Here is a 12595-nt window from a genome sequence, read left to right on the forward strand (position 1 = left end):
TTTTTATTTTATTTCATAACAATTGATGCTAGACAAAATCTTTACATTTTGGAGGAAAAGAATTAGATTATAGATGCACATATCGTATTACAGCCACTGGAACACACTGATCTAAGTTATGAGCACTGCACTCCTGAAGATTAAGAGTATGAAATCAGTCATCTGATGAAAGTAATGAAGTAAATGAAGAAATGGACAATGTATGTTTTCCAGTAGATATGCAGTTATAACTACCACCAAGCAAGGCTTCTGTGGACAGTGAGTCTACTATAATCACTTCTGAAATTTCCTCAAAGATGGGTGCAAAAAATAAATCACAGCTGCCATCCAAGTGCTTGTGGAAGCAGGCCATTCCTTTGACTCCAGAATGTACATGGAACCAAAAACGATGGCTACAGAAAGACTTTTCTCTTTTACTATTATCTGAAATATTTTTAATGAGGATGTTTGTTTCATTACTTCTTGTACTAAAATTTTGCCAAAGAAAATGTAAATGCGTAGGTGAGGTTACTGAAAGTGATACAAAAGTTTTCATTGGTATTTTGTTTCTTAGGGGTTATAATGCTATCTCCTGTAGAATGTATTTGGAAGGGTCCAGTAATTCTCATCCTCCAGGAGTCTCAAAAGTTTTAGCAGGAAGTAGTTTACAGATATTTTGAAATATTTACATGCCTGTGACAACTCTAGACTTGAATCCAATGAAAAGTTTGCCAAGATAAATCTTTGTGGTACATGCTAAATGATTTTTAATGCTTTCCATCAGGATGCTAATTTGAGTGGTGATGAAAGTATTGTTCCCCAATTTGCTCATCACAGTAAAAAACAGCATACACATGGCAAACCTGTGTATTTTGGCTATAAAGTGTGGAGTTTATGCACTCTTCTGGGATATGTGGCACATTTTATCGAGGTGTCTGTGCAGGTAACAATGCCATCATTAGGCGTAGGAAAATCAGTTTGTGATCAATCAGATCATAATACCTACAGTGTATACTTTGATAATTTCTTTACCTTTCTCAGGTTTCTAGAAACCCTAAAAAATGGGGAGGGGGGGGGGGGGGTCATGACTGAACAGGAACTGTTAAGAGTGAAAAAGAGTAGATGGTGTTTCTATCCTTCCATGCAACTTCATGAAAAAACAAGAATGTGTTTTTTTCCCATCAGATAAATGATCTGAACTCAGAGATTACTATTGTACAGTATAATAACAATAATGTCGTTAATGTAGGTTACCATAAGCTGATGTTCAGCTAACAGATGGTCAAATGCAGATAAAAGTGAAATAACAGTACCACAACCAGTTCATATTGCATCTTCTATTACGTAGATGGGAGGAGAGGATTGTCCCACTCAAGATGTTGCTGCCTTTGCATAAGCATTAGGAATCAAATCGTATTGGCTATTACTAGAATATCTCTTAAACTGCAGCATGAACTAAGAGTGGCTGCTGTACAGACAGACTCCTAGATGCAAAGCAGGTGAACGTGGACTTTATATGTTGGGTTTCATCTGGGCTATCGTCAAAGTAATCTTAGAAGATTGTCCCCTGAAGAACTTAGAGAAGTCAAAAAGGAAGTGGAATGTGGCTGACGAAGTGGTGTTAGATGGAAAAAATCATGTACTCAACCCAAATTCGATGTGCTTTTTGTTCAAATAATGTATGTAAAAAATGTGGCGTCGGGTGCCGTATTCATTGTTTCAAAATCTTTCAGCATGCAAAATGATGCAAGTGTATCTTATAATTTTTTAGTACTTCCACTTCATATTTGTAATAACAATAATAATAATAATAATAATAATAATAATAATAATAATGACTCTGAAATTTGATCTCTTGTCCATTAAAAGTATAAAATACTTTTTTGGAAGAACAACAAGAAATGTTTAAGTGTTGTTTATCAGCAAACAGCACTGAATAAATATTTGAATTCAAATTAAGTATCACAAAAGCTGGTTATAACAAGAAATTATAACCTATTCCCACTGCCCACATTCATTGTTGCTCTGTTCTGTGGGCATTATTTATCTAAATTTTATCTTAATAACAATTTTGTAATTAACTAAGATAAGACAACAAAATAGTAAGAATTTTTAAAATCAGACAAAAATTGTTATGGGAACCAATGGGTCAGACATACGTATGGTCATGTAGAGGTCCAGGGAGTTCTTGTCTACCACTAAAATTCTGTTTCTGAGATGCAATAGTTACACCAACTTGTCGTATTAGTCTGTCCAGTGACTCAATATAATGACCAATATTTTCATTGCCAACGCTTGCCATAATTTCTTGTAGCAGCTGACATCTGTTCTGTGCTGCTGTTTGCAAGTTCTCAATGTTGATAACTGATGATGGCTGTTCCACACTAACTGTTTCTTTCCTATTTAAAGAAGTATCTAGTTTATACTGTTTTTTGATATTATAAATGTCTTTCCTTTTTAACATATGCACCCTTTTAAAGCAACTGTCATGGGCACCATCTCTTATTTTCTTTAAAATTTCTGTGTCTGATAGTCCACTTGCAATTAAGTCAGCGACCATTGCTCTATCAGCAGGAGTGAGATGCAGTGAACCCACAGAGAAGTTGTGGCCTGTGTGTGTCGCATAGAACTGGACACTGACTTTTCCTGATGGCATCTTTGTCACTATCAAAGATGCAGGACACGTGCGGCCAATTTTGACTGACGGCCCCCTCAGCCTTAGGCCCATACCTGATTTTATGACATTTCCTGAACGGTGGCAGAAATAATAAGTTTTAAACTTCTCTGGGTCTATTATCCCACCACCTTTCTTTACAAATGAGACACACTTTTCACCTTCCATCTTTATTTTCCACTGAAGGAACTCTGAAAAAACAAATGTGGTTTTATTGACAGCAACAATTCTGCATGGGTATATTCTTTTCAAAAGAGATATTAGATATACCACTGTTTCCTTACGTTCCATAGATTCAAACTCCATTTCTTCTCTTTTAATCTTAATTCCATGTTGACATTCTAGATGGTTTCTTAGGTCTCGCATCGAACGGCACATAAAATCATTACACTCTGTGCACGATACCTTAAAGACAAAGAAATGAGATTTAAGTTCTTCAACAAGGAAGCCATTACAGAACTTTAAACGTTTGTGTGTGTGCAGAAGGTTTGGAGAGAGGGGCCAGGAGCACATATACATATTTAAGCAACAACATGCAGTGTTGCACACAAAGAAATTACACAGTATGAGTGATGCAGAATTAACTAACAGTTGAGTAGAACTGATATATCAGTTTTGACTGTAATAATAATCACTGTATGTACGTATAAATTTAAAGACATACAAAGTGTCCTAGTTTCCTGTCAAGGAACAATTATTTACTTAAAAACTGACAGCAGAACTTTGAGAATCATGTCTGTTATCCACTTAAAGTGAAGCTGCTGAAACTAACCTAAAAGGAGACCATAAGTGCAGGGTAAACACACAAGAAACAACCACATACAGAAGACAAGTGGAACACAAGTTCACAAACTAGTAGTAGTAGTAGTAGTAGTAGTAGTAGTAGTAGTAGTAGTGGTGGTGGTGGTGGTAGTAGTATTCATTCATGGACCATTTTTTACAAGGTTATTGGACATTTCATTTACTTAGTTTTAAAAAAATCATACAAGGTAGAAGCTTTAGTCTTCGATAGTGCTGCAGTGTTTGACACTTATCTCAATTTTGTTACAATACCACAGTGATATTCCACCACCCACATAACTTTCTCTCCAGCCACCTACCAACTCCCACATTTGCATATCATCCGCCCACAAAAGGGCACTCTCCTCGTGACTCAGTGCCACCCAGGACTGGAGCAACTGTATCACATTCTGCGCCAGTGCTCCAACTACCTCTCAATGTGCCCTGAAGTGAGGAATATTCTACCTGCTATCACATCCACCCCTCCCACAGTGATATTTGTCACCCACCAAACCTATGCAGTATCCTTGTCCATCCCTACTCCGCCGCTGCTCCCAACCTATTGCCTCATAGTTCATGTCCCTGCAAGAGATCCAGAGATTCCATACACCCTACCAACACCATTCATTCCAGTCCAGTCATAGCATCACTTATTGCATCAAAGGCAGGACTACCTGTGAAAGCAGTCGTGATCTACAAATTAAGCTGCAATTGCCGTGCTGCTTTCTACACAAGCACGACAACCAACAAGCTGTCTGTCTGCCTGAATGGCACCGACAAACTGTAGCCAAGAGACAGGTGAACCACCCTAGCCAGTTGCTGAACATGCTGCCAACCACATCCTTACTACCAACACCAGCTTTCCTGAACTGCGTAGGTGGAAACTCTCCCTGCAACATATCCTGTGTTCCCCTTATCCTTAGCTAGTGCCTGATCTCCATTCACCTATTCCTTCCCTGCTCCCACTCCAGCACTACAACTCTCCTATCGTGTCCCACCACATCCCTACATGCTCCCAAAAGCAGCATTATACCTTCCACCACCTCTATCCTGCTATTCCTCCCCCTCCTCTCCCTAGCCACCTCCTTAACCACACAACCCACATATTGCTTCTTCTATCAGGTGCAGTGGGCCAAATACAGTCCAGCCTCAGAGGCCAGAGACAGTGGTCATGTGTGTGTGAGTTGTGCTTTTGTATATATAGATATACATGTATATGTGTTTCTCTACTTTAGAAGAAGGCCTTTTGGCCAAAAGCCCAAATGTATTGCTGTCTTTTTGTGGTATCTGCCCGTAATTCAGCATATCCTCTATATGGTGGGTAGCAGTCTATCCTTTTCACAGTCTGGCAACATTGTAGGTTAACATATCCCGAATGCTCAGCTATTCTGGTGGGAAAAGAAATTGTAAAGTGATTGCTGATGCTCTGACAGCAATGAAGACAAAGGCTCTTCTTTAATACATTATGTCTAACATTTGCTTGTTAAATTTAGTAATAATATTATATTGGACTGGTGCATGTTCCAGAGAACATTAAAGGCAGCAGTACGATAGAGCCTACTATTGCAACTGCAGGTCCACAAAACTGTAATCAAAATAATGTACCCATAGTTTTAGCTAGTGTAAATGTTGAATATCTATGAACAAAATGTGATCTGTTGTCTATATTTATAGAAGACGCAAAGCCAGATGTGAGCACTGGCTTGACAAAGAAGAGGGTGAAAATTACAGATGCACTGAATACCTAGAGATAGTGAGCTCATGGTATCGAGAAATTACCACTCATGGAGATGTGTCTGTGTATGCCAATAAAAATCTCAACATTAGGGATGTGGACCTGAGAAATTACTGCTCAGATATGGATTTAGAACTGGCTGGCTTAGAACTAGTAGATATGAATATGATTATCGTTTCCGTGTACTGTTCACCAAATGGAAATTTCGAATACTTTATTACTAACTTGGAAAGTTGTTTACATCACATAACACACCTTAAACCAAAAATTGCACTGTGTGGCAATCTTAATGTACACATAGGTGAAAACAGTACAAAAGAGAGAGCATTCTTGAATTTAGTAAATAGTTATGGTCTCTTTATAGCAAACAGACTTCCAGCTAGAGGTAATGCCTGCCTCAACACCATTATTACAAATATAGATACCTGGAGTTACAAAATAAATGTAGTTGATGCAATGATAGTAGACCACAGTGCACTAGTCATGAAACTACAAATGAAGACTCTGGGTAACCAACAGACAAATACATGGCAATCAAATTGTGTGTTTCACAGAAGAATAGTGCCAAAACTAGACACTTTCAATGCCTCACTGTCCAGTATAAACCGGCAGCAACTAATTATAGAACCAAAACCCAATGATGCCTTAAATGTTCTTTTCCAGACACTAAAAACCAAATTTGATGAGATGTTCCCACTGATACCAAAGAAAAGTCACACAGGTAAAGCACAAGGAAAACAGAAAATAGTAAATGCAAAAACATGGTACATACCTGAGCTATCCAATCTAAAAAAAAACATTGTTATAATGTGGAATGACTGTGACAAAGCAGCCACAGATCCAAATAGTAAACAACTGTTACACAGCAATTACTTAGGGGCCAAGAGATTTTACAGAAAAGAAGCAGAAGAAGCTAAAAGGAGGGGGAATAATAGATTCAGAAGAGAAGCCATTAATCCGTGCAAAGCAGCCTGGACTCTATTACATGAACATTGGAAGAAGCCTACTTCTCTTCTAATGCCTGCAGTCCTGATGACTTCAATAACTCCTTTATCAAAGTTCTATAAAACACTGTTGCTGGAATCCCAGACTCAGTTATAGAGCCTGCTGTTTACTTACCAAATAAAACTCATAGTAAATTTGAAACACGGAAAAAAGTACATGCAAATGACATGGTGAAAATAGTAAAATCTTACAAGATATCTATGGGATGTCCTGTACTGTCCTAAAGAAAATTATTGGAGAAATAGCACAGCCATTAGCAACAGCTATAAACAACTGCCTATCTGCAGGAGTTTTCCCAGATTTCTTGAAACTTGCAAGGACAGTATCAATTTACAAAAAAGGAAACCCAGATAATGTGTCGAGTTTTAGGCCACTATCAATCATTCCTATACTAGCAAAAGTGATTGAATCCATCATGAAAGATCAGATCCTAACTTATTTTGAAGAAAACAATCTCTTCAAAGATGCACATGGGTTCCAGAAGAGAAAGTCCTGTACCACTGCAGCATTAGACTTATAAAGAAAAGTAATGCAGACACTTGAGGAGAGAGAGTTTGTGGTACTCACACTGTGCAACCTATGCAAAGCTTTCGACTGCATCCCCCACAAGATCTTGCTCAAAAAACTAAAATGCTATGGTGTGGGAGGAACAGCCCTAGCTACACTTCAGCCTTACTTGGAAAACAGAAGGCAAATTATTTCAATCCAAGGAGCAACATCCCAGGAACAGAAGGTAGAACATGGCATGCACAAGGTTCGGCCATAGCCCCACTCCTCTTCCTCATTTTTGTAAATGATCTAAGTTGGTGAGACACTACAATTTGCGGACGATACCACTCTTATTGTCAAAGGGGAAAATTCTGCCCAAGCAGTCATGAAGTCTGATGTACAGTTTGAAAACGCTAAAAAATGGTTCACCGCCAACGAGATGAAAATAAATGAAGAAAAAACCCAGCATATGATATGCTGCCTTGGAAAAAACACATACTCTGACCATATAGAATCAGTGAAACTGTAAGGTTTCACCTACACCATAAACTCTCATGGAATGGACCACTGTGCATGTATGCAAGAAACTCTTTCGTGTAATATATCTCCTATGAAGATTAAAAGAAGTGATTACAGACCAGTTTCTGGTAACTGCCTACTATGCTTTGTTCCATAGCCACATTTTGTATGGATTACAGCTATGGGGTCATTCGGCAGGCTGTGAGGATGTGCTGCTATTGCAAAAGAAGGCAATAAGAATTATTACATCGAGCAGCAGCAAGGAACACTGCAGACCATTATTCAGAACATTGGGAATAATGACTGTTTATAGCCACTATGTATTATTATGCCTCATCCACATAAGGGAAAACCTAGACATCTACAGCAAGAGGCATTAGGCCTACATCCATAAACATAATACCTGCAGCAAAGAAGACATAAATCTACTAACCTGCTGACTGTTCAAAACAAGAGACAGTTTTCCGGTGATCACTGTGAGGATGTTCAACAAACTACCTGTTGAATTGCAGACCCTGCCGCTGAACAACTTCAAGAAACAAATTGCTGGAGGCCTAAAACAATGCCCACTATACTCGGTCCAAGAATTCTTTGACTGAAGAAAGCGAATGGACACAATTAACATGACACAGTCTATATACATTACCTGTATAAAGTTTAGATGTTATTCTGTAATTCATTATATTGTAAATCACTTGATTGTAACTCTGACGCAGTCTGCCCAGCCAAGGCTGGTGAATGACGAAGACCTGGTAATAAATGGTATTGTAGGGAATAAAACTGCCCTGGAGAGAACCACAGGAACTTGGTCCAAACATCAGAAATTTAGTTGTTTTAGTAGTTTACAATGACATGGCCCATACCCAAAATTATTTTATCCAAAATTAAAAAAAAATCTATCCCACCTGTTAATTTTAAGGAAGATTATGTAAGACTGGTGTACAGTTTTTCGTGACGTTCCAATCAGACGGCTCCTCTCAAGGACTAGTACCATGGTTTTATTTTTACACAGTTCAAAACATATCGGTGACCAAATTTAATTACATTAGGACTTCATCTCATGAAATTTTACTTCTGTGAATTACTGGAACAACTTGCAGTCAATAGCTGGGGCATCAAGTTCCAGGTGTGGAGTCCAAGAGAAATTATAAGTCTGAACAAATAACAAAAGCTACAAAATTTGTCCATGCAGACACCTCTATGAATACTGCAGCCAAAAATTTTGATGTGCCAAGAGTGACATTTCATTCCAAAGCATATGGTGGAAGTCCCTAATCATGTAAGTTTTGTCCTCTGACAATACTGAATGCAGATGAAGAAAATATTCTAGTCCGACGGCTTTTTTCAACTGTAGGAGGGCGCTAAGCAGTCAAACAAAATGTTGGTGTACAGTTCAGCAAGCAATAAGTAATATAAAATGACAAAACTCATTTGCTAATGGAAGACTAAGACAGAAAATGTTTACATCATTTGTGAAAGGATGTTCAGTTCCAAGTGAGATATAATATAGAACTTGAAAACTTTCTGTGAAAAGTCACTAAGCAACAAATTAGCAACAGGTTTGCAGAAATACAAGAGCATCTGATAGAACAAAACATTTTGGAAACAGCAAATGACAAGTAGAGGTTCCATATCAGATTAATGTGCTTATTTTTCCTTACAGGAAAAAAAGTGATCACATTTAAGTAGAAAATTTTTTATACAGTGTTGGGAGTTATGAGAAACAAATTTCCATTTTATTTCAAAAGATCAGACACAGTATCTGATAACTATGAAGCAAAAACTTCAGTCTACCACGGTGATTGCACTGCTCGATTTTTGTTGTACAGAACACTGTCCAAGGTTTTCTTTTGAAAACAGTCAAGCTACTGAGCTCACCAATATTGACTATTTTAAATAATTACTATTAAAAACAGTCTTGATCACAATTTATTTTATAAGGTGACCGGTTTCGACCACTGCTGTGGTCATCTTCAGACCATTGAGTGGAAACCCCTTTCTGTTGGTGGATTCACCAACAGAAAGGGGTTTCCACTCAATGGTCTGAAGATGACCACAGCAGTGGTCGAAACCGGTCACCTTATAAAATAAATTGTGATCAAGACTGTTTTTAATAGTAATTATTTACAATTTTATTGATCACTGCTGTTCCCATAATGCATTCAAAAGTAAGATTGACTATTTTGTTGAAAATGATCAAATACATTGCAAAAGTTTTGTGCGTATAGCATGAAACAGAGTTTATGATTAACAGAGACCTTCTGAATTTACTAAAACAACAAGCAACAAATCTGCAGAAAATCATGTGCGGCAATGGTCCTGCAGTACAGTACAAAACTTTTGCCAACCTGTACCAGCACCTCAAAGATTTTTATGTACGTTACTCTTCGACAAAAAGTCAAGCACAAAGGATGTAAAGATTTTGTAATTTATTTCCAAAATATCATAACCAACTGTGGATCCCCAAAGTAAGCAGTTTTAACACTAGCCGGTACGTTGCATACATGTATGACAGCAGCCACTGTGCTGCAAGGTTTGCAAACTGTCATACGAAGCGAATGATGCACTGATAAATTTCATATGTCTTCATGACCCTTGAAGACTATTTCACTGGACAGCAGTGAGGCAAGGATGCTGGATCCCTGGTCAGCATGTTATCACAAATCTACTGGTGTCTTTTAAATCATTGGTTTAGCAGTACAGTTACTCACATGCACCGCTAATCCTAAATGAATGTGAATCTGTCACCTTTGGAGTCATAAAATACCAAAACATGAGGCTTGGGAACCAAATTAAGCAACCAGCTAGCAGGCTTGTTAACTTGGAAAAATCCCCACATGTGGGTGGAACTGCCTGGCTTTTGAGTGTGGTATAGTTGTAGGCTTAAAAAGCAGCAATTGTGGGACCATACTTTACTAATTAAAACGACTTTTTAAATGGAAGTTAATGCAAGTGTGGTTCAAACATGCCTTCCGAGATACAAGGAAGTAAAAGTCACTAATGTTACCGAAAATTTTTGTCGGTCTACTTCACCCCCGTTTAAATCAAGACGTATCCATCCGAAAATGCAGATTTCATACACAGGGTAAATGGTGAAACGCTACAAATAGAGAGCTTCCTAAACCAGCACAGAGTTCAAAAGACTAATTACATTCTGGCGAGGTACGGATATAAACGTGTTGTAAACATCTGAATTTATTTTCACAACATACTTCTTACCTTTCTGCACACTATACTGTGTATTCTGATGTGACGACGTAGTGCTGCGACGCTCGAAAACATTTTGCCACAAATCTTACACCTCTCTTTATCCTTATTATTTACATCGACATTGTGTCGTTTTCGCATATGTTTGTATAAATTCTTCCTGAACGTAAAAGTCTTACCACATACTTCACACAGTGCTTTTAGAGATTCCATTATTTCATAAAACTCTGAAATAAGGAAAAATATTAGACACCTGCTAAAGTTAGCTGACGGACCAAATATTTTGTCACAAATGTCACCCATTTCTTTACCCAGATTTAAATTTACGTCCATGTCGTGGCATTGTCTCATATGTTTGTACAAATTCTTCCGGAACATAAAAGTTTTACCACACACTTCACACAGTGCTTTTTGGGATTCCATTATTTAACAAAACTCTGGAACACAGAAGAAGTCGCCCCTACGTGTGTAGATCAACGTTAAGTATTAAGTAGGAAACGAAAAAACCTGACCACTGAAGATGCTTCACCATAAAGCGAAACGCTCATGGTATAAACAAGACTTTGATGACAGTCGCAAAAGATTGTATATATACATCATATATCACCATGGTATATCTTTGAAGGGAGCCGAGCCCTTCATGCCATACATATATATAACTAACGACACGATGAAACTACGAAACGTGACTGCTCTACGTTCAAAGATATATAAGCAAGCAAGGCAAGTCAATGTCGCAAACGCAGATCGAGACTGAACGGCTGCGTTAACTGATGGAAGTTCATCAAACAGCGAAGGTGTGTTTCCTGAGAGGTTGAAAATCTCTAAGGTTAGACCTCTGTTTAGAAAAGGAGATCTATACAAGGTAGAAAATTATAGACCAATATCCCTTCTCCAATCATTTTCAAAAATTCTAGAGAAATTAATGAAAACCAGACTCATAAATTACTTAGATGCTCACAAACTTCTAAACTGCAATCAACATGGCTTTCGCTCGGGCCACAGCACTGAATCAGCTATCCATGCCTATACCAAAGAGACTGTCAGGAGTCTCGACACTAAAAAATGTGTAGTGGGAATTAACTTAGATTTATCTAAAGCTTTTGATACAGTAAATCACAAAATTCTGTTAAACAAGATGGAGGCAATAGGTGTAAGGGGAGTTGTGAAGCAGTGGTTTGAATCTTACCTTCAAGATAGAACTCAGGTGGTAGAAATCATCACAGAACATAAAAATCAGAAAATCAAGTGGGTCTCAGATGCAAAGTAATTGGAAATAGGTGTCCCACAGGGCAGTGTTCTTGGTCCCTTAAGGCCCGTCCACACACAACGATCTGTCTGCGCAAACGTCTGCGCACATCACATCTGCGCAGACAGATCGTTGCGTGTGGACCTTCGACCATAGATATTGGTAGACTGGTCATGACGTATATTTCGTGGCACTAACATCTCTACTGCTATACCACGTGACTATTGGCAAAACAATGGTGGTATCCTGTTGTGCTTATGGTTGTACCGAGCGTTTTGTGAAGGGAAGTAACGTTAAATTTCACGTGTAAGTATTATTAGTATAATTTAGCGGCATTTCTTGAATACTGATAAACTATTGTGTGTATCATATCCTTACCCAGAACGCCACAGTTACGTAAATTGGCGGTTTGAAGTGCTGTGTGTGTTTCCAGGCGCACAGTGCAATCGTATATATTTCTTGAAATGGTAAGCTACAAAGCTGCTTTTTCTCTTTCGTATAGGTTTCCAAAGGATGAAGGGCGCAGGCAGATCAGATGTGGATACAGGCAGTGAAACGAAAAGATTTCAAGCCTACTGCGCACACACGCATCTGTTCAAAGCACTTTGAAGAATATATATATATATATAACCAAAGATGATGTGACTTACCAAACGAAAGCGCTGGCATGTCGATAGACACACAAACATACACACAAAATTCAAGCTTTCGCAACCAACGGTTGCTCGTCACGAAAGAGGGAAAGAGAGGAAAAGACGAAAGGATGTGGGTTTTAAGGGAGAGGGTAAGGAGTCATTCCAATCCCGGGAGCGGAAAGACTTACCTTAGGGGGGAAAAAGGACAGGTATACACTCGCGCGCGCGCACACACACACACACACACACACACACACACACACATATCCATCCGCACATACACAGACACACCTATATATATATATATATATATATATATATAT

General features: G+C 38.3%; 1 protein-coding gene across 1 annotated transcript; it reads right to left on the reverse strand.

Annotated features, from left to right (window-relative positions):
- Positions 1-1825: 1825 nt before the first annotated feature.
- Positions 1826-11069, reverse strand: LOC124798246 (zinc finger protein 234-like). The gene is made up of 4 exons (XM_047261566.1): positions 10700-11069; positions 10401-10615; positions 2938-3058; positions 1826-2844 (listed from the first exon to the last, which is right to left on the reverse strand). Exons 1-4 carry the CDS (start codon positions 10809-10811, stop codon positions 2129-2131), a joined length of 1164 nt encoding a protein of 387 aa, XP_047117522.1. The 5' UTR covers positions 10812-11069; the 3' UTR covers positions 1826-2128.
- Positions 11070-12595: the final 1526 nt, after the last annotated feature.

Source organism: Schistocerca piceifrons, chromosome 1, assembly GCF_021461385.2.
Source record: "Schistocerca piceifrons isolate TAMUIC-IGC-003096 chromosome 1, iqSchPice1.1, whole genome shotgun sequence".
NCBI lineage: Eukaryota > Metazoa > Arthropoda > Insecta > Orthoptera > Acrididae > Schistocerca > Schistocerca piceifrons.

What these genes read in the sequence shown, in the direction of transcription:
- LOC124798246 (XM_047261566.1), bottom strand. Translation starts at nt 10,811, where the DNA reads ATGGAATCCCAAAAAGCACTGTGTGAAGTGTGTGGTAAAACTTTTATG. An exon ending in GGACGTAAATTTAAATCTGG is followed by an intron (nt 10,616 to 10,699) that starts GTAAAGAAATGG and finishes TCCTTATTTCAG; the next exon opens with AGTTTTATGAAATAATGGAA. An exon ending in GGAGTTTGAATCTATGGAAC is followed by an intron (nt 2,845 to 2,937) that starts GTAAGGAAACAG and finishes TTGTTTTTTCAG; the next exon opens with AGTTCCTTCAGTGGAAAATA.